This window comes from Dipodomys ordii, unplaced genomic scaffold, assembly GCF_000151885.1.
Source record: "Dipodomys ordii isolate 6190 unplaced genomic scaffold, Dord_2.0 Scaffold117, whole genome shotgun sequence".
NCBI lineage: Eukaryota > Metazoa > Chordata > Mammalia > Rodentia > Heteromyidae > Dipodomys > Dipodomys ordii.
Window position 1 is genome coordinate 4,531,430 of NW_012267333.1, and position 16,223 is coordinate 4,547,652.

The 16,223-nt window shown below is 36.0% G+C and overlaps 2 protein-coding genes across 2 annotated transcripts; both read right to left on the reverse strand.

Annotated features, from left to right (window-relative positions):
• Positions 1-491: 491 nt before the first annotated feature.
• LOC105995343 (olfactory receptor 8K5-like) lies at positions 492-1,433 on the reverse strand. Its single transcript, XM_013029048.1, has one exon. The coding sequence runs from the start codon at positions 1,431-1,433 to the stop codon at positions 492-494; it is 942 nt and encodes a 313-aa protein (XP_012884502.1).
• A 9,378-nt stretch (positions 1,434-10,811) lies between these two features.
• On the reverse strand, positions 10,812-11,735 carry LOC105995396 (olfactory receptor 8K3-like). Its single transcript, XM_013029104.1, has one exon. The coding sequence runs from the start codon at positions 11,733-11,735 to the stop codon at positions 10,812-10,814; it is 924 nt and encodes a 307-aa protein (XP_012884558.1).
• Positions 11,736-16,223: the final 4,488 nt, after the last annotated feature.

Genomic DNA, 16,223 nt, shown 5'->3' on the forward strand with positions numbered 1-16,223 from the left:
GTTGTTGATAAATACAGAATAAAAAAAGTAAAAATGCATGAAAATAGAGTAGATATTGTATCCGTACTCTGGCATGTTGAATAACAACCAATTGTACAACTGCTTAAAGATAATAAAACTATAATTAAAAAATAAAGAGTAAGGAATGCTCAATATATGGCATTGGTAGTGGATATGAATTGATCAAAAGTTACAAGCAAGCAGTTAAGTATATTTGGAGAATCTAAACTCTAGCTGTATAGCTTTGGTACATAAGCCTATTAGATAAATTAGATAGATAGGCAAAGAAAGCAGCTTCCAGGGACTTTTACTAGAAAAGGAGAGAGACAAAAGGAAGGAAAAGAGACGAACTATGAAAGAGAAAGAGTAGAAAGGAAAAATACATGAAAGTTTAAGTTGCATATCTTAAATGCAAACACAAACAAGCAGATATTGTGAAGTAGCCTTTATCAGTAGCATAGTTAATTAAAATAAATATCCCATACTGAATATTAAATATGCAAATTACACAGAATCTTAAAGACCCTGTGGAAGGCATTTTTAACCTCTTTGTTCCTTAAGCTGTAGATCAAAGGGTTAAGCATTGGGATGACCAACGTGTAAAACACAGAGGCTACTTTATCAGTTTCAAAAGAGTCAGTTGATTTGGGTTGTAAGTACATGAAGAACAGAGTCCCATAAAACACAAACACCACTGTTAGATGAGAACCACACGTGGAGAAAGCTTTTTTCCTCCCTTCTGCAGAATTCATTCTACTTACAGCCAACAGAATCAGAATGTAAGATACTAGGACTATGAGGAGGGAGGAGATCAAGTTAAATGATGAAAATGCTATGATCAAGAATTGTATTTCCCTGACATTTGAGCACAACATAGGTAATAGAGGAACATCATCACAGTAGAAATGACTGATGACATTAGAGCCACAGAAAGTCAAGGTAAAAATCTTAATAGTAAACAACAGAGCTTGAAACGTACTGTACAGATATGACATGCCCGCCAGCACACAACAGAGCCTCGGAGACATGATGACACTGTAGAGCAGAGGGTTACAGATGGCCACATAGCGGTCATAAGCCATGGAAGACAAGATGAAAAATTCACTGATAATAAACAGCAGGAAGAAAGCCAGCTGTGTGGCACAGGCATAATAGGAAATGGTATTTTGATCCACCACAAAATTCACCAACATCTTTGGGCAGATGACAGTGGAATTGCCAAGATCGATGTAAGCCAGGTGTCTGATGAAAAAGTACATAGGTGTGTGTAAGTGGGAGTCCAGCTTGGTTAGAATGATCATGCCCAAGTTTCCCACCACTGTGACTATGTAGATGATGAAGAAGACCCCAAAAAGGGGGAGCTGCAACTCCGGCCGCCTTGTGACTCCCCAAAGAATGAATTCAGTGGGTGTTGTGCGGTTCTGTGGGTCCATTTCTGCGAGGGATCTTTCCTGAGAAGAAATGAAAGAATACTTTGCAACTGATATCCAGTCCACAAAAATATATTTGTAGACCAAATGGATCTTTTCCTTCATAATGTAGTATTAAAAAATAACCCCATCTATGATCTTGAAACTAAAAGATGATTATTTCTGAAAAAGAGCAATGTTTCCATAAGACATACATTTTAATTTCATAGGCTAAGCTTCACATATTTTGAATATGTTTGGAGTATATCCATCCATAACGAAACCCTACGAAGATTAATGAGAACTCTTAGAGTTTATTCTCTTGGCACCAAGGCATCCAGATTTTTTCTTGAAATACACTTATAATTTCTGTTCATTATTTCTTGTGAAATTTTGACATTCTTAAGTATAGAGACAGAAAATATGAGTCTAACAAACCTTAATTTTAGAGTCCCTGCTTCACATTCACAAGTCGTGGGTTAGATCCTAAATTACACTGAAAATGTAATGTAGCTTTGCAGGTATTGTTAATGTAACACACTTTACCTGTGGCCAATTGTGCTCATTTTACCTTTTGCTACCAATGTCATTCTATTGGAAATAAAGCAGGAGATGGTTTGCAGGGAAGAAGATGGAAGAATGAGAAGGTATTGGTCAAATGACACAAACTATCCACATATCTAGAAAGAGTATTTTTGGGCTTCTGAATGTTTAATGAATCCATGCCAAACATTTGCCTTTATAACTAAACAATAAAAGTAGAAAAGCTTGAAAAGATGTGTTGGACTATTCAAATTTCAGATATTATGATATGTGCAATAAGTATTAGAGATTTCTCTGTAACTGAAAATCATTTCTATTCATATTTTGATACATTCAATTAATTCATATTATTAAAAATATTTTTTGTTGGTACTGGCATTTGAACTCAGGGCCTCATACTTGCTCAGCTTGATTGATTACAAGGTACTACACCAAGCAAAAATCTCCACCAATGCTTTTAAAGATTATTTGGTAAATAGAGTTATGCTAATTTTTCTGCCAGGTTGGTTTTCAATAATTAGCCTTTGGAGCTCAGTCTCTTGAGTAGTTAGTATTACAAATATCAGCCACTAGCATCTGGCTTCTACAATTTATTCTTAAAAACAAAATGAACAACAAATCAACACCAGTAGCTCATGTCTGTAGTCCTAGCTAATCAAGAGTCTGAGATCTGAGGATTGCAGTTCAAAGCTAGTCTGGGCAGGAAAATGTGTGAAACTTTTATCCCTACTAAACTGCTCAAAAAAGCTAAAAATAGAGTTGTGGCTCAAGTGGTAGAGTAGAAGCCTTGAGCGAAAGAAGCTCAGGGAAAGTACTCAGGCCATGAAATTAAGCCCCAGGACCATCCCTCCCCTCCCAAAAAGAAAATCACATAGTAAAAATAAATACACAAAAATTCTGCAACTTATTTACATGTTATCCTTAAATAAAATTATATTACATTTTAAAAATAATTTCAGACTATAATTGCATTCATTTAAATGTTAAAATATTTCAAGTTTATATTAAATGATCATATTATATGGACAATACTTTTTTTTAGCACCACTTGTTCAGACTTTGCCTTCAATATGTGATTGTTGTTCATTGTCACTGAGGACACACATCAATTATTATTTCTTACTTACCTGAAGATCAAATGCGACTTCTCCTAGAAAATATTAACCTTAAAGGATTCCAGTACATGAGATCAATAGTGATCATAAGAAAGTTAATTTGAGAAAGTTGCTCTCATAAGTAACTTAGATGTAGGGTATATTAAATTCATAGGATTTAATTCCTTCAAAACACCATATGATTCCAGGAAATGCCGTTGAATGTACTGAGGATTTCCAGTCCATTTGTAGGAGTCAGCTCTCAGATAAAATGTCTACATTGTAGATCCTAGAATCAGACAAAACCACTGTCACCCAAGTGATCATCAACATCAAAGACAATATTAAATTGCATGCCTTGGAAAGTCTTCAGTTTTCAAACCGCTCTACCTTTTTCCTCCTGGTAGGAAGAATTTATGATTTTCCTTCTCCTTGGGATGTTCCAGGAGGGAGTTGCTTGTCATTATGCCAAAATGATCTGAGAGACTTACCTTGACTTTCTTGCTAATTGTCTGTGATACTTAGCATATTCCCCAGTGAGAAATTTACACATGCATCCAGGAAAGGAGAAAAACAACATGAATGATTCCTATGCCCCATGGAGAACAATACAATTTAAATATATCCATGCCATTCCTTAAAGTAACAACAGGAGATTGTTTGACATAAAGTGTATCCCAATAAAACAGAAATATATCTGAACTATAACTGAATTATATATGACATGACTGTTATCATATAGTACTTCTTGATCATGAATAAGTTTGAACTCATGACTTTGTGCTTGCTAGGCATGCTTGCTGCTCCTGAGCCACATTTACAGCCCTTTGTGCTCTGTTGTATTGTCATTCTTGTTCTCTACTGAGGATGGAACTCAGGCCCTTGATCTCAAGCTTGACCATTTCTTTTTTTTGGGGGGGGTCCAGTTGTGGGGCCTGAACTCTGGGCCTGGGCACTGTCCCTCAGCTCTTCAGCTCAAGGCTAGCGCTCTACCACTTGAGCCACAGCGCCACTTCCGGCTTTTTTCTTATGTGGTGCTGAGGAGTCGAACCCAGGGCCTCAGGCATGCAAGGCAAGTGCTCTACCGCTGAGCCACCTTCCCAGCCCAAGCTTGACCTTTTCTGCACATAGCTGGTGTTCTACCACTTGGCTCTGCCTTTAGATCTGGCTTTGTGCTTTTTTTAAGGAGAATCTCATGAATGTGTTTGCCCAGACTAGCTTTCAACCCCTGTTATCATACCTATAATTAAATATAAGTCACCAGAATCTGGCACTCTGAGTCCATGAACTTTTTTGCCTGGGCAAAAAAAGATTCATCTTTTAACCTAAAGTTAGAAGTTAGATATTACCAGTCCCATAATCAGAACACACCAATATCAAATATAATGGATAAGCATCAAATTATAATTGCCCAAACATAACATAACTGGAAGAGGTAAAATTAGTCATTGGTGACTAAATGAAGAGTCATTCACTTTGAGATGGCTAAGTATTTGCCTTTCTTGTTTTGATCATCCCATAATAATTATGGCAATATTACTATAATGACTACCCAATTGCAGTATTTTCTGAAGATACATAAAACTTCTTTCTCTTCGGAATGGCACTCACCCATCTCTCAGGACTGAATGACCCATGTGATAAAACTTCTTTCTAATAGCATCCCATACCATTTTATCAAGAAAAGTCATATTCTGACTTCCATATGTATAATAAATAGTAGGAAGTTGATCTAAGGTACATGAATTATTATCTGTATAGAATGTATTTTATTGTGCTTATTTCACAACATTCAAATCAGGACACAGAGAACTTTAAATAACAAGGAAATTGTCCTCATGCTTTACATGTTATGTCTGCTATACCTTATCCTCCTAAAGAATTTTGCTAATACAGTAAACAACTATTTCCCATGGTCAGGTTACTGTTCGTCTCCCTAAACTGTGATTTTCAGCTCTTGTATTTCATGTACATAGAATTATGTGACATTTACTCTTAATTTGATATTTTCTTTTTGTTTTAGGACACTACTGTTTGAGCTTGTAGACAGACCCACATTTGGGAGACTGGTGCCTTATCTCTTAAGCCACACTTCCAGTGCGGCTTTTTGTTGGTTATTTGGGTCATGGAATCTAGCAAACTTTCTTGCTATGTCAGACCTTCACCTGTATTCCTCCAGATCTTAGTGTTCTGAGTGCTAGGAGTATAGGCATGAACTACTGATAACAAGCGACCAATTTTTCTTAAATTTTAAAATAAAAATGGGTATCTCATTACAAGTTTAGTTTTTATTTATTAGCTAACAAATAATAATGACACTTTTCCAAACACTTGGTCTTCATTCACTTTTTTTGTTACAAATTGTCTACATGTTTGAACATTTTAAAGAGGGGTTTGTTTTTTATTTCAGATTCAAACATTTTTTTGTAAATAAAACTTTTCCTAATTTTCTTCTAGATGCTTTATTGGCTTGACTATTTCTTTTCAGAGGGAAAGTTTTAATGCTCTATTTATGTTTGAACTTTTATTTACCCTCAACTTAAAAAGATTTTATAGAGGTGTTACAATTTTTTGTGTCTATCAGAGCACCCAGGGTTTCTTAATCAGAATCAATATTCATGAGTCATTAGTCTATATATCAGAGTCATTATTCTCCATCCAGTCTGTTCCTTAACCCTACATTCATTTTTCAGGTTCCCCAACTCCTTTAGGACATATACACTCTGAGTATTCTTGCTACATATCTCCCTTAATCCCTATCCAGTTCATCCATTCCTCTAACACTAGCTCCTCCCCTTCACAATCTACTATTGGCTTCATAGTCATAGGTGTTTCTTTGACTGACGATTCTTCTGTGGTACAAAATGCAAGTCTATTACCATTTGAGGAGGGAGTAAATTCTCTACCACCCAAGACCTTGGTGTATACAAACTGGACTTCAATGCAGAAGATGGATTGGGTCAGAAAGCACAGGAAGCTCTTGTGAAAGCCTCATTTCAATGTCTACATGCACAGAACCACTGAAAGTTCAGCAAAGGAGAAAAACAACTAAAAACTAGTCTTCACTGCGCTTTGAACCAAACTCTATTTTTTCTGTATATTTGTATATCAAGAAACATTAAAAAAAACTCTCTATGACATGAAAAAATTATATTTTGGAGATAATTGAATTTTGTTATTTATGACATGATTTTTGGTGATATTTGTTCTCTCAGACATTTTTATTTTAAGGGGAGAATTTTCACAGTTTTGCTTACATTCTAAATTATTTTCTGTTGGTGCTTATACAATGATCTCTTTATTGTTTTAGCTTTTTCTAGGCCAAAAACATAAATACTGATAAATATGAAGTGATACACAATATCACTTCATATTTTTAGGTATTTTTTTTTAGTATTTGCTTTAGGGTCACCAAATTTGACAGATTTTTTTCACAAATGTTACAGGTTATTCTACCCCTTGGCTCTCTTTTCTGAGATTTATTCCTCATGTTACTGTGACTGGGATTGGGAAAAACTTTATTGTCCTTTATGTCAGAATGATTACATAGAGTTTGTATGAGATTTTCATCTGATTTTCTTAACTGAGATATTCCTTCAAAAATAAAAGTTTAAACCTAGAAAATCCTTTAGTGTAATATTTTACTTGCAGTAAGGTAGAGTTTTGTTTGGGCAGGCAGGCTTTAAAAAATGTTTTTGCAAGTTAGCTTCCATTTACTGGAATTAATTATTGTTGAGGTCTGTTAGAGCAACTGATTGAATTCTTTCCTCTTCGCTGAGTTACTGTGTCCTTTGCTGTCTCTTAAAATTACTCTAGGTTTTTAGTGATTTTCTTCAGCCAAAATTTCCAGAAAACTGTTAGTTTTATCACACAAATTTTGGAAAAGTTCTTTCCCCCCCCGACATTTGCATAGTAGTTATGTTAAATATATAGAACTGTAAGAAAATAAAGAGGACTACCAAAGTACCAGCTCTGATTCAAGATTTAAAGTGCTATGTATTTCCTTTTCCATCATTTTATATCAACTCATAAACTGAGGTCTTAATTGACACTCACAGGTTGTACTGATGTTTGTAATTCAAACAAAAATATTAGACATTCTCACAGAGTGAGATAAAAGGAAGATATTGTTAGGAGAGGATCACAAAGGCGAATAGTGCATCTGATCATATACAATAATATTTATTGAAATTAATTCCAGTAAATTGGAATCTTCTTTCTTGCTGCTTTTGTTTTCTTTTCCTTTAGCCTTTTGGTACATTTATCTGTCTTTGGGAGGGAAAGGGGACACAGAAATCATGAGACAAAGACTGGACAAATATGGTAGTGATATTCACTAGATACCATATTGAAAATGAACTCTACAACTTGTGGTTGGGAGCAGGAAGGGAAACCTGGAAGAGAGCAAGGGAAAGGGTAACAGTGCTAAAAAAGAAATATACTATCTGACTTATATAACTGTAGTTCCTCTGCATGTCACTTTTAGACTAATAATAATAAAATTTCAAAAATATTAGACAGTGTGATAATGAGCAGAGTTGCCAGACCAGCATTGTTAATTGGAATGTTTTATTTTTTGTTTTTTGGGGTTTTTTTTGGTCAATCATGGGACTTGAACTCTGGGCCTGAGCGCTGTCCCTCAGCTCTTCAGCTCAAGGTGAGCTCTACTACTTGAGCCACAGTGCCACTTCCGGTTTTCTGGTGGTTAATTGAAGATGAGAGATTTACGGCTTTTCCTGCCCAGGCTGGCTTTGAATCACAAGCCTCAGATCTCAGTCTCCTGAGTAGCAAGGATTACAGATATGAGTCACCAGTGCCCGGCTAATTGGAGAGTTTTTTTTTTTTTAGCTTCTTTTTTTTAATTTAATTTTTTTTGTGTGAACATACTGTACAGAGGGGTTACAATTACATGGGCAGGATAATGCGTACATTTCTTATCAAACATTGGAGCCTTCTTTGTTTACCCTTCACATCCTTTTAATTGGAGAGTTTTGTTAGGCTCATTCTTCTTGGAATTAGGCTGCAATCTTAACAATATTAGTGCGCCTTGTCTTTATGTTTAGTAAACAGCTCATGTGAGCACTGCTTTGTTACTCTGAAAATCCTTTACTGAATAAGAAGACAGTTTTTTGAAGACATCATAAAATAATATTATAATGGCATGAGAATCTAATGAGATTTTTTTGAGAAGTTATTCATCATATCAACTGGATTCAGGGAAAAAGGAAAAAGTACATTGAATAATCCAGATATGAAGAGTACTTTTTAGTCAGAATAATTAAAAATCAATCTTAAAGCATAAATGGTACTCATTAGCATTTAAGAAGAAATTGTATATATGCCCATGATACAGAATTTCCAAAAAAAAACAATAAATCAGCAGTTGTTTTGGCTATCAGGTCAGCCTCAATCTGATATTCATTTATTTGGATATAGGACACTAGCACAGTCTTCTTAAATAAGATTCCTGATATGAGGCTGTTGCTTTTGCATTTATAATGATACACCATCTATGTAGACATAAACAATTATTTCCCAAATGTCTACTATTGTAGACCGTACCCAGTCACTTGACTTCCACAGTACATATTTACATGTAGACATGCTCCTGAATATATTTTATGTTTTAAAAAACATGTTATTAAGAATATTTCAGCATAACCAGACCTCTGGGTCTGAAGACAAGCAAATGGTTATTTGGCTAAGCCTGGCCATGTCTTTTTCCTGAGGCACACATAAGCAAGCTAAGATCCTGATCACAGAGAGAAGGGACCAGCTATGGCCAATAGGTGACATCTCCCTGCCTTTGTGTGGTCCTTTACATCTAAAAGAGAAAGAGACCTATTTAACATGCAGCAGAGCACTTGCTGGTCTGAATGAGGCCACTTCTAGGTCTCTGCAGCTCTGTAGCAGCCAGGTCAGAGCAGGGCACTGCCCAGTGGTAACCAGGCCCGGCCTTGCTGACCTGCCAGTAAAAACCATGTTGCATGGTGGATTTTCTATGTTGAACTGCATTAAGACAAACACAATATTAATAAAGACCAGACCTAATCGGGACCTCTGCATCCACTGGCATCCATCTGGAGCCACTTCCCAGGGTACTGGCATTCAGGCCATTTGAATAAGGTCCAGTCTCCCAGGAAATGACAGAGAAATATCTTGATTTCTGTTAGACAAAAGTCAGTCGAGGCAAATTTCCACACACTTTATTGTTGGGTTGTTTCAAATGTTCAAGTTAAGTCAGCTGTGAAGACTGAAAGCAGATTACTGATTGTCTAGGATCTAAGGTGACAGTATTTAGCAGAAGAGAGACTTTACTACCAAGTCCACACTAGGTTTGTTATTTATTTATTTTAAGGGTATGACAAGATTATGGTGATTTTTGATGAATGGACTGTAATGATTGACACAGTCATTGCATTTTATGCTTGGGTGAATTCAATGGCTTATGAATCAAATTTCAATTCCTATCACATAAAATCAAAGGAGGACAGCCATTAATGACATTATTTGGTATTGTTCTTTTGGCTATTATTCTACCTGAAATAAAAGAACAACCTATATGTAATGCACTCATCAAGAAGTAGAATTTTTTATGTTTATTAAATACACACTGTTTGTGGGTAGGTGATGGGAGAGAAAAACACAGAAAGACAGTAAGAGAAGGGGTGGCATTGTCCAAAAAGAAATGGACTCTTTACCAGTCTTATGTAACTGTAATCCCCCTGTGTGTCACTTTTATAACAACATTGAAAAAAAATTAACCCCCCCCACTGTATCTTTATGTTGAGAAAAGTATGTAAATTGTAGTGGCTGCAAAGAATAAGGATTGACAACATCTTTTATGGTGAATATTTATAAATCCATTACTGTGAAAACAAGTTCTTAAGAGATGTCCCTTAGGGATGTTAAAGAATAATTTTAAGTACCAAGATATTCTATTCCAGAAGAAAAACTGTAATTTTACTTCCTCTAGTGTACAGAGACTTCTATGGCAGAGTGGCAAAACCTGCATCTTTTTTTTTTTTGGCATGATGAATTATTCAAAGAGTTATAGAGACTGTTAAAAATAGTTCATTATCGTTTCCTAACTATATGTCACATGTGTTCATTGAGATTTCATAACACCATACAAAAAGCTTTGTTTCATATAAATGAGGAACTTGATTTTAAGGGCATGCAATATGAACTTCTGCTCAAATATGATACTGGAAGAGCAAGCAATCACAGACTCTTATCAGTGATTTGCTCTTATTCCATGGTGCACCATTTACAAGTAATAGAAATTAGAGTATATCTTCCTCCCTTGTTTTGAATCCTAGCACTGTATTGATTTCCTGTAGAAAATCCAGATAGTTGCCCAATTGTCATTTCTTCCTAGTTTATGTATAGCTATTTAAGAAAACCTTGGTCTGAGTCTGCCATCTTGTGGCTATGAGAAGTAACACAGGAAAAACCAGAATCTGGTGAAAGTGTTTCCTTGCCCATTTCAGGGATATGACCTGCTCTTGTCGCACACTTGTTCCATCCTGGGAAGTATGGCTTATTTTGCTGTGGTTTTCAATATAGAGTATCTTAAGTGTAGCCTGCTTCATAATAGAATTGTTCTTGGGAAAGTTTTCTAATATTCGAAGTCAAGTCCCACCGAAAAGCTGAATGCATTTGTGTTTTCTATTTACATGGCATTCACGCAAAGTCTGATGTACTTCATGTAATTAATAATAATAATAATAGTATTAAATGTCAATTTCAGCACACAAATGTTTCACAGGATTTTCCACAACCTGTCAAGAGCAGATTTGACATCTTTGTTCCTCAGGCTATAGATCAAGGGATTCAACATGGGGATCACCAGGGTGTAAAAGATGGAAGCCACTTTATCAGTGTCAAAGGAGTGACTGGATTTGGGCTGCACATACATGAATATCAATGTCCCATAGAAGACAATGACCACGGTCAGGTGGGACCCACAGGTGGACAGAGCTTTGTGCCTGCCTTCCACAGAGTTCATCTTGAAAATGGCTAGCAGGATGAGCAGGTAAGAGAAAAGAACCACCACAAGAGAGGAAACCAAATTAAACCCTGCTGAGATCAAAATTATGATCTCAATTTCATGAGTGTTGGAGCAGAGCAAAGCTATCAAGGGCAGACTGTCACAGAAATGACTGACGACCTTGTAGCCACAGAAGTTTAAATTAAAAATTTTGACGGTGATGAGAAGGGACAGAAATGTACTGTAGAGGTAAGGGATGGCCACCAACAGTCGACACACCCTCTGTGACATGACCACGGTGTAGAGCAGGGGTTTGCAGATGGCCACGTAGCGGTCGTAGGACATGGCCGACAGGATAAATGATTCACAAATGATGAAAGCAAGAAAGAAAGCCAACTGTGTAGCACAGAGGTTACGCGGAATCGTGTTTTGATCCACCACAAAATTGACCAACATCTTGGGTCCCACTGCTGTCGAATAACCAAGGTCAGTGAGAGACAGATGTCTGAGAAAAAAGTACATCGGGGTCTGCAGCCTGGAATCCACCGTGGTGAGGACGATCATGCCCAGGTTGCCCACCACGGAGACCACGTAGATGAGTAGGAACAGCACAAACAGTGGCACCTGCAGCTCAGGATGATCCGTGATGCCCATCAGGATGAATTCAGTCACCACCGTCAGGTTGCGCTTCTCCATCCAGGCTTGTTAGATAAACCTATTCTGAATGAAGACATCACCACAGTCAATGGCTTTCTGGTGTTATTATCATTTGAGATTCTTGTAGGATGCAAAGTGAATGTAAATGAAACATATCCAAAGGGTCCCATTTATTAGATTTACAAGTAAATCGCTCTTTAAAAATAGTACTGCATTACTGGAATTAGAGATGGAGACAGAGATAGATCAGTGGCTTTCAGGTTGATTAGATTTTACTCACCAACTACCATTCACCAAAGCTAAGGGCTTATTTTTGTCACAAGAGATATGGGTTGGTATCAGAACCTATTCATTAGAGTTGGTTAAATAGGGAAACATTCTTCTGTGTCTAACATCCTCTCCGAATATCAATGAAGACAATTTGATAAGAAAGACAGACAAACTTACATATAAATAAGCAAACAGATAAAACATATTTAGGTAGATGAAGTATTACAGATATAGAGATGACCCCATATCAACATATATTATGAATAAATATAAATACATAGAAGGAAAATCAAAATTGAAAGTGTCCCAATTGTAATGCTTTTATACATAACTGTATTATACTGTTCTTTAGAGTTTTGTTCTTGTCAGTCTACATAATAGGTACTTCAGAGTGGCATTTGTACATTATTAACCACAGTATTTACAAAGACATTTAGTGGATGGACTCAATACTTGCAGTTCATAATTTTGCTCCCAAAATTAATCTAACACAAAATGTATCTTTTAAGCCATTAAGATTCTTGTTTTCAGTTTTGGCCCTATGTGAGAGATACAATTATTTACACAAAACTTGATAACTTTTAAGCAATTCTGGGATATATTTTGGAAGTTTTAGCAATGATTATTTTGGTGAATATCAGAGTTAATTTAGAGAGAAATAGAAAAATGAGAGAAACATTTTCTGCTCCCATTGCAAGAAATGAGTTAAATTCCTAGCCATAATGATCTACCTTTCTTTCCTTGACTTTCTTCTTTCCTTGACTTCCTTCTTTCCTTCCTTCCTTCCTTCTTTCCCTCCTTCCCTCCCTCCCTCCTTCCTTTCTTCCTTCCTTCCTTCCTTCCTTCCTCCCTTCCTCCCTTCCTCCCTCCCTTCCTTCCTTCCTTCCTTCCTTCCTTCCTTCCTTCCTTCCTTCCTTCCTTCCTTCCTTCCCTCCCTCCTTCCTTTCTTCCTTCCTTCCTTCCTTCCTTCCTCCCTTCCTTCCTTCCTTCCTTCCTTCCTTCCTTCCTTCCTTCCTTCCTTCCTTCCTTCCTTCGGCTCTCTTTCTTTCTTTCTTTCTATCTTGTTACATATAGATGCTTCCAAGTTTTTAGCAGTCTACCCATGTGATACTATTGATACACTAATGTAAGGGGAAAAAATGAATGATCTGTGTCTGCTTGGTATTGTTAAGCATGGATAAAGCTGCTCAAATATCACTAGAAACTGAGTTTCTCTCACACATAACAGGGGACAATTTCTATTACCTGTAATGAAGTTCTCCCTTGGCTCCAGCATAGAGTGCTACATGATTTAGTCACGAAAATTTATGGAGTCACCTTTTTACAAAAAATAAAAAATGTGAGATGTGAAATTCCCTGAGGAAATGGTAAGCAATTGCTTGGTTCTCCCTAAAGTAATTAAGAGTGAACAGAATGTCTGGAGGTTCTTCAGTAATTGTCACAGACCATGTTATTCGCACAGGTATCAGTAAGAACCCACTAGGAATACAGACCCCATAGAATACACATACACACATATATTTATGTATATGCATGCCCTAAAAGATGTAAAATACAGCTGGGAGCCAATGTCTCAAGTCTGTAATCCTAGTCATTCAAGAGGCTGAAATGTGAGGATTCAAAACCATGGTTCAAAACCAGCCCAGGGAGGAAAGTCTGCGAGACTCTTCCCTCCAATTAATCAGCAAAAGCCTGGAAGGGAGCTATGGCTTAAGTAGAAGACTGCTAGCTAGCCTTGAGGAAAAGAAGTTCCAGGACAGCATCTAGACCATAAGATCAAGCCCAGGACTGGCACCAAAACAAAACAAAAGCAAAAAAGAAAACCCACAAAAGATATGTCTTTTAAGCTATGTGACTATATGTGTGTTTGTTTACATGTTTATATATGCACACACATACATACATATATATGTTTTACATACATATGTCTTATTATTTTTAAGTATTGGCTTACCCTTTTATGAAAACTGAGAAATCCTGTGTTTGTCTCGAAAATGAAGTTTCAGGAAAGCCTGTGCACTATTCCAGACTAAACCTAGAGTGTTGAGGATCAGGGCAATCTATGTCCTAGAATGAAGTGAAAACCTAAGGAATTTGAGAAAGATGGATGTCCAAGTTCCAGCTGAGAGAAGAGTTCTCCCCCTTCTGCCTTTTTTGCTCTAAATGGTCCTAAGTGGATTTAATTGCTGTTCACTATCATTAAGAAACTCTAATTTCTTTTTCAGTCTACTGATTGAAATGGTGACTTCTAGAAACACTAGTCATAGACATATGAAGAAATCATGCTTATCAACTATCTGTGAATGACTTAGCCCACTTAAATTAATTTCCTTGATTCTACTTCATACCAACTTGTCACCCATACCCAGCTCTTACATGACTCTTTATCTCTGAATTAAGGCCATGCTAAGATCATGATTCTACCCAACACAATTCATTGGTCCTATTTATAATCCTAAATAAATTTCTTTCTTAGAAGAAGAGATTAATAAAAAGTCCTCCAGTGATTTCGTGAAGTTCCATATATAATAGGCTCTGATATAAAATTAACAATTCCTACATACCGACACAAAAATCAGTACACTATGTATTGCCTAATACTGTAATAAAAATGTACTAAAGCAAAGATGTTTGCCTAAAATACTTACCGAGAGAACATAGTCAAGAAAAGGGAGGAAAAAACATAGGCAGGAGAAGGGAGGAAACTAATGACAATCCTCATTTCTACTGCTGATTACATCAAGTGTCCATTTTTATGACAATATCATGATGCCTTGATCATAGTGGCTTTTCAGTATAGCAGTATAACATATCTGGCCTTTTTCTTTTTGCTATTTTTGGCAATTCAGTTTTTAAAAACTATTCTTGTACAAATTCTGGAATTTCCCCCCTAGTTTTCTACTTCCTGTTGGTGTTTTCATATTGATTGTTTTGAAACAGTACATGACTTTATTATATATTTTAGGATATCAGCTCTTTTAAATAAGAATGTGGTATATGTTCACCTATTTGGGTGTGCATTTTATTCTCTTCTAATTTGACAGCAAATATATTTATTTTTGAAACCTACTATAAATGGCATTAGTTTGTGGATTTTTTTTATCTCACACGGTCCACTCTTGGTACTCAGGAACACCATTGTTTAGGTTGATTCAAGTGTGTTAAATTTGTCATTGAATCCTAACAGGTTTCTCCTATAATCTTTGAGTCTTTCTATACCCAAGATCACGTAATATACAGAACATGACACTTTGACCTTGTCCCTTCCTGTTTGGATGTCCTTCCTGTCTTTCTCTTCCTTAATTGCTGTGGCTAGGGCTTTTGGACTTTTGAAATAAACATGATGGAAGACGGCATCTTTGTCCTGTCCAGATCTTAATGGACAAACTTTTGATGTTTTTCTCAACCAGTAAACGCTTCATCACTTCTTATAATGGCCTTTTTACACGTTGAGGTACATTTCCTCCAGATATAATTTATTGTTTTGTTTCCATCACAAAGTGGTTGTCTTTTATCAAATTCCCTTTCTGCATCCATTGTGTTCAGCCCTTTCTCACTCACTCAATGATAGCATCTTATTTATTTTTGTGTAGAACATCACACAATTGTCTTATATCCCTCTATATGTCTACTCCTGGCTCATTTTTCCCTAGCTTTCCAGATTGGAAGCACAAATAATATTTTACTCTATTTCTAACATATAGATTGTTTGGAAATTTTCAAGTGGATACTTAATCAAATATTAAATCACATCAAAATGGTTTATAATGCCACCATTTATGTGTTTTGCATTAGTAGAAATTATGTTTAATTTCCAAGTATTTGGAAATTTATTGACAACTCTTTTGGCAATTGAGATGTTTGATTTTTTTTCAGAGAGTAAAATTTGTATGACAGATCCAATTAAATTATTGAGTATGCTCCTGAATTTTGTTTATCATGGTCAATGCTTGATGAGAGCTTATAAAGAATGTGTATTATGCTATTTTTGTTCCCTTTCATTTACTTTTCCCTTTAAATTAAAATTGTGACAGTATATTTAGCAGTGTTGAATTACTGTACCAAAATTTTTCAAAAATTCTAGCATAATTTCTTCTGTCCATTAATGACAGAAGTAGTGAAATTTGCTTATTTGCTTCTGTACTTGTATCTGTGTCTGCTTCATATCATTTGAAGCATTATGATTCTGTATGTAGACATTTCTTATTAAATCTTGATTGATTTACTATTGTATTCTTATTGAATGAATTTTTTCTC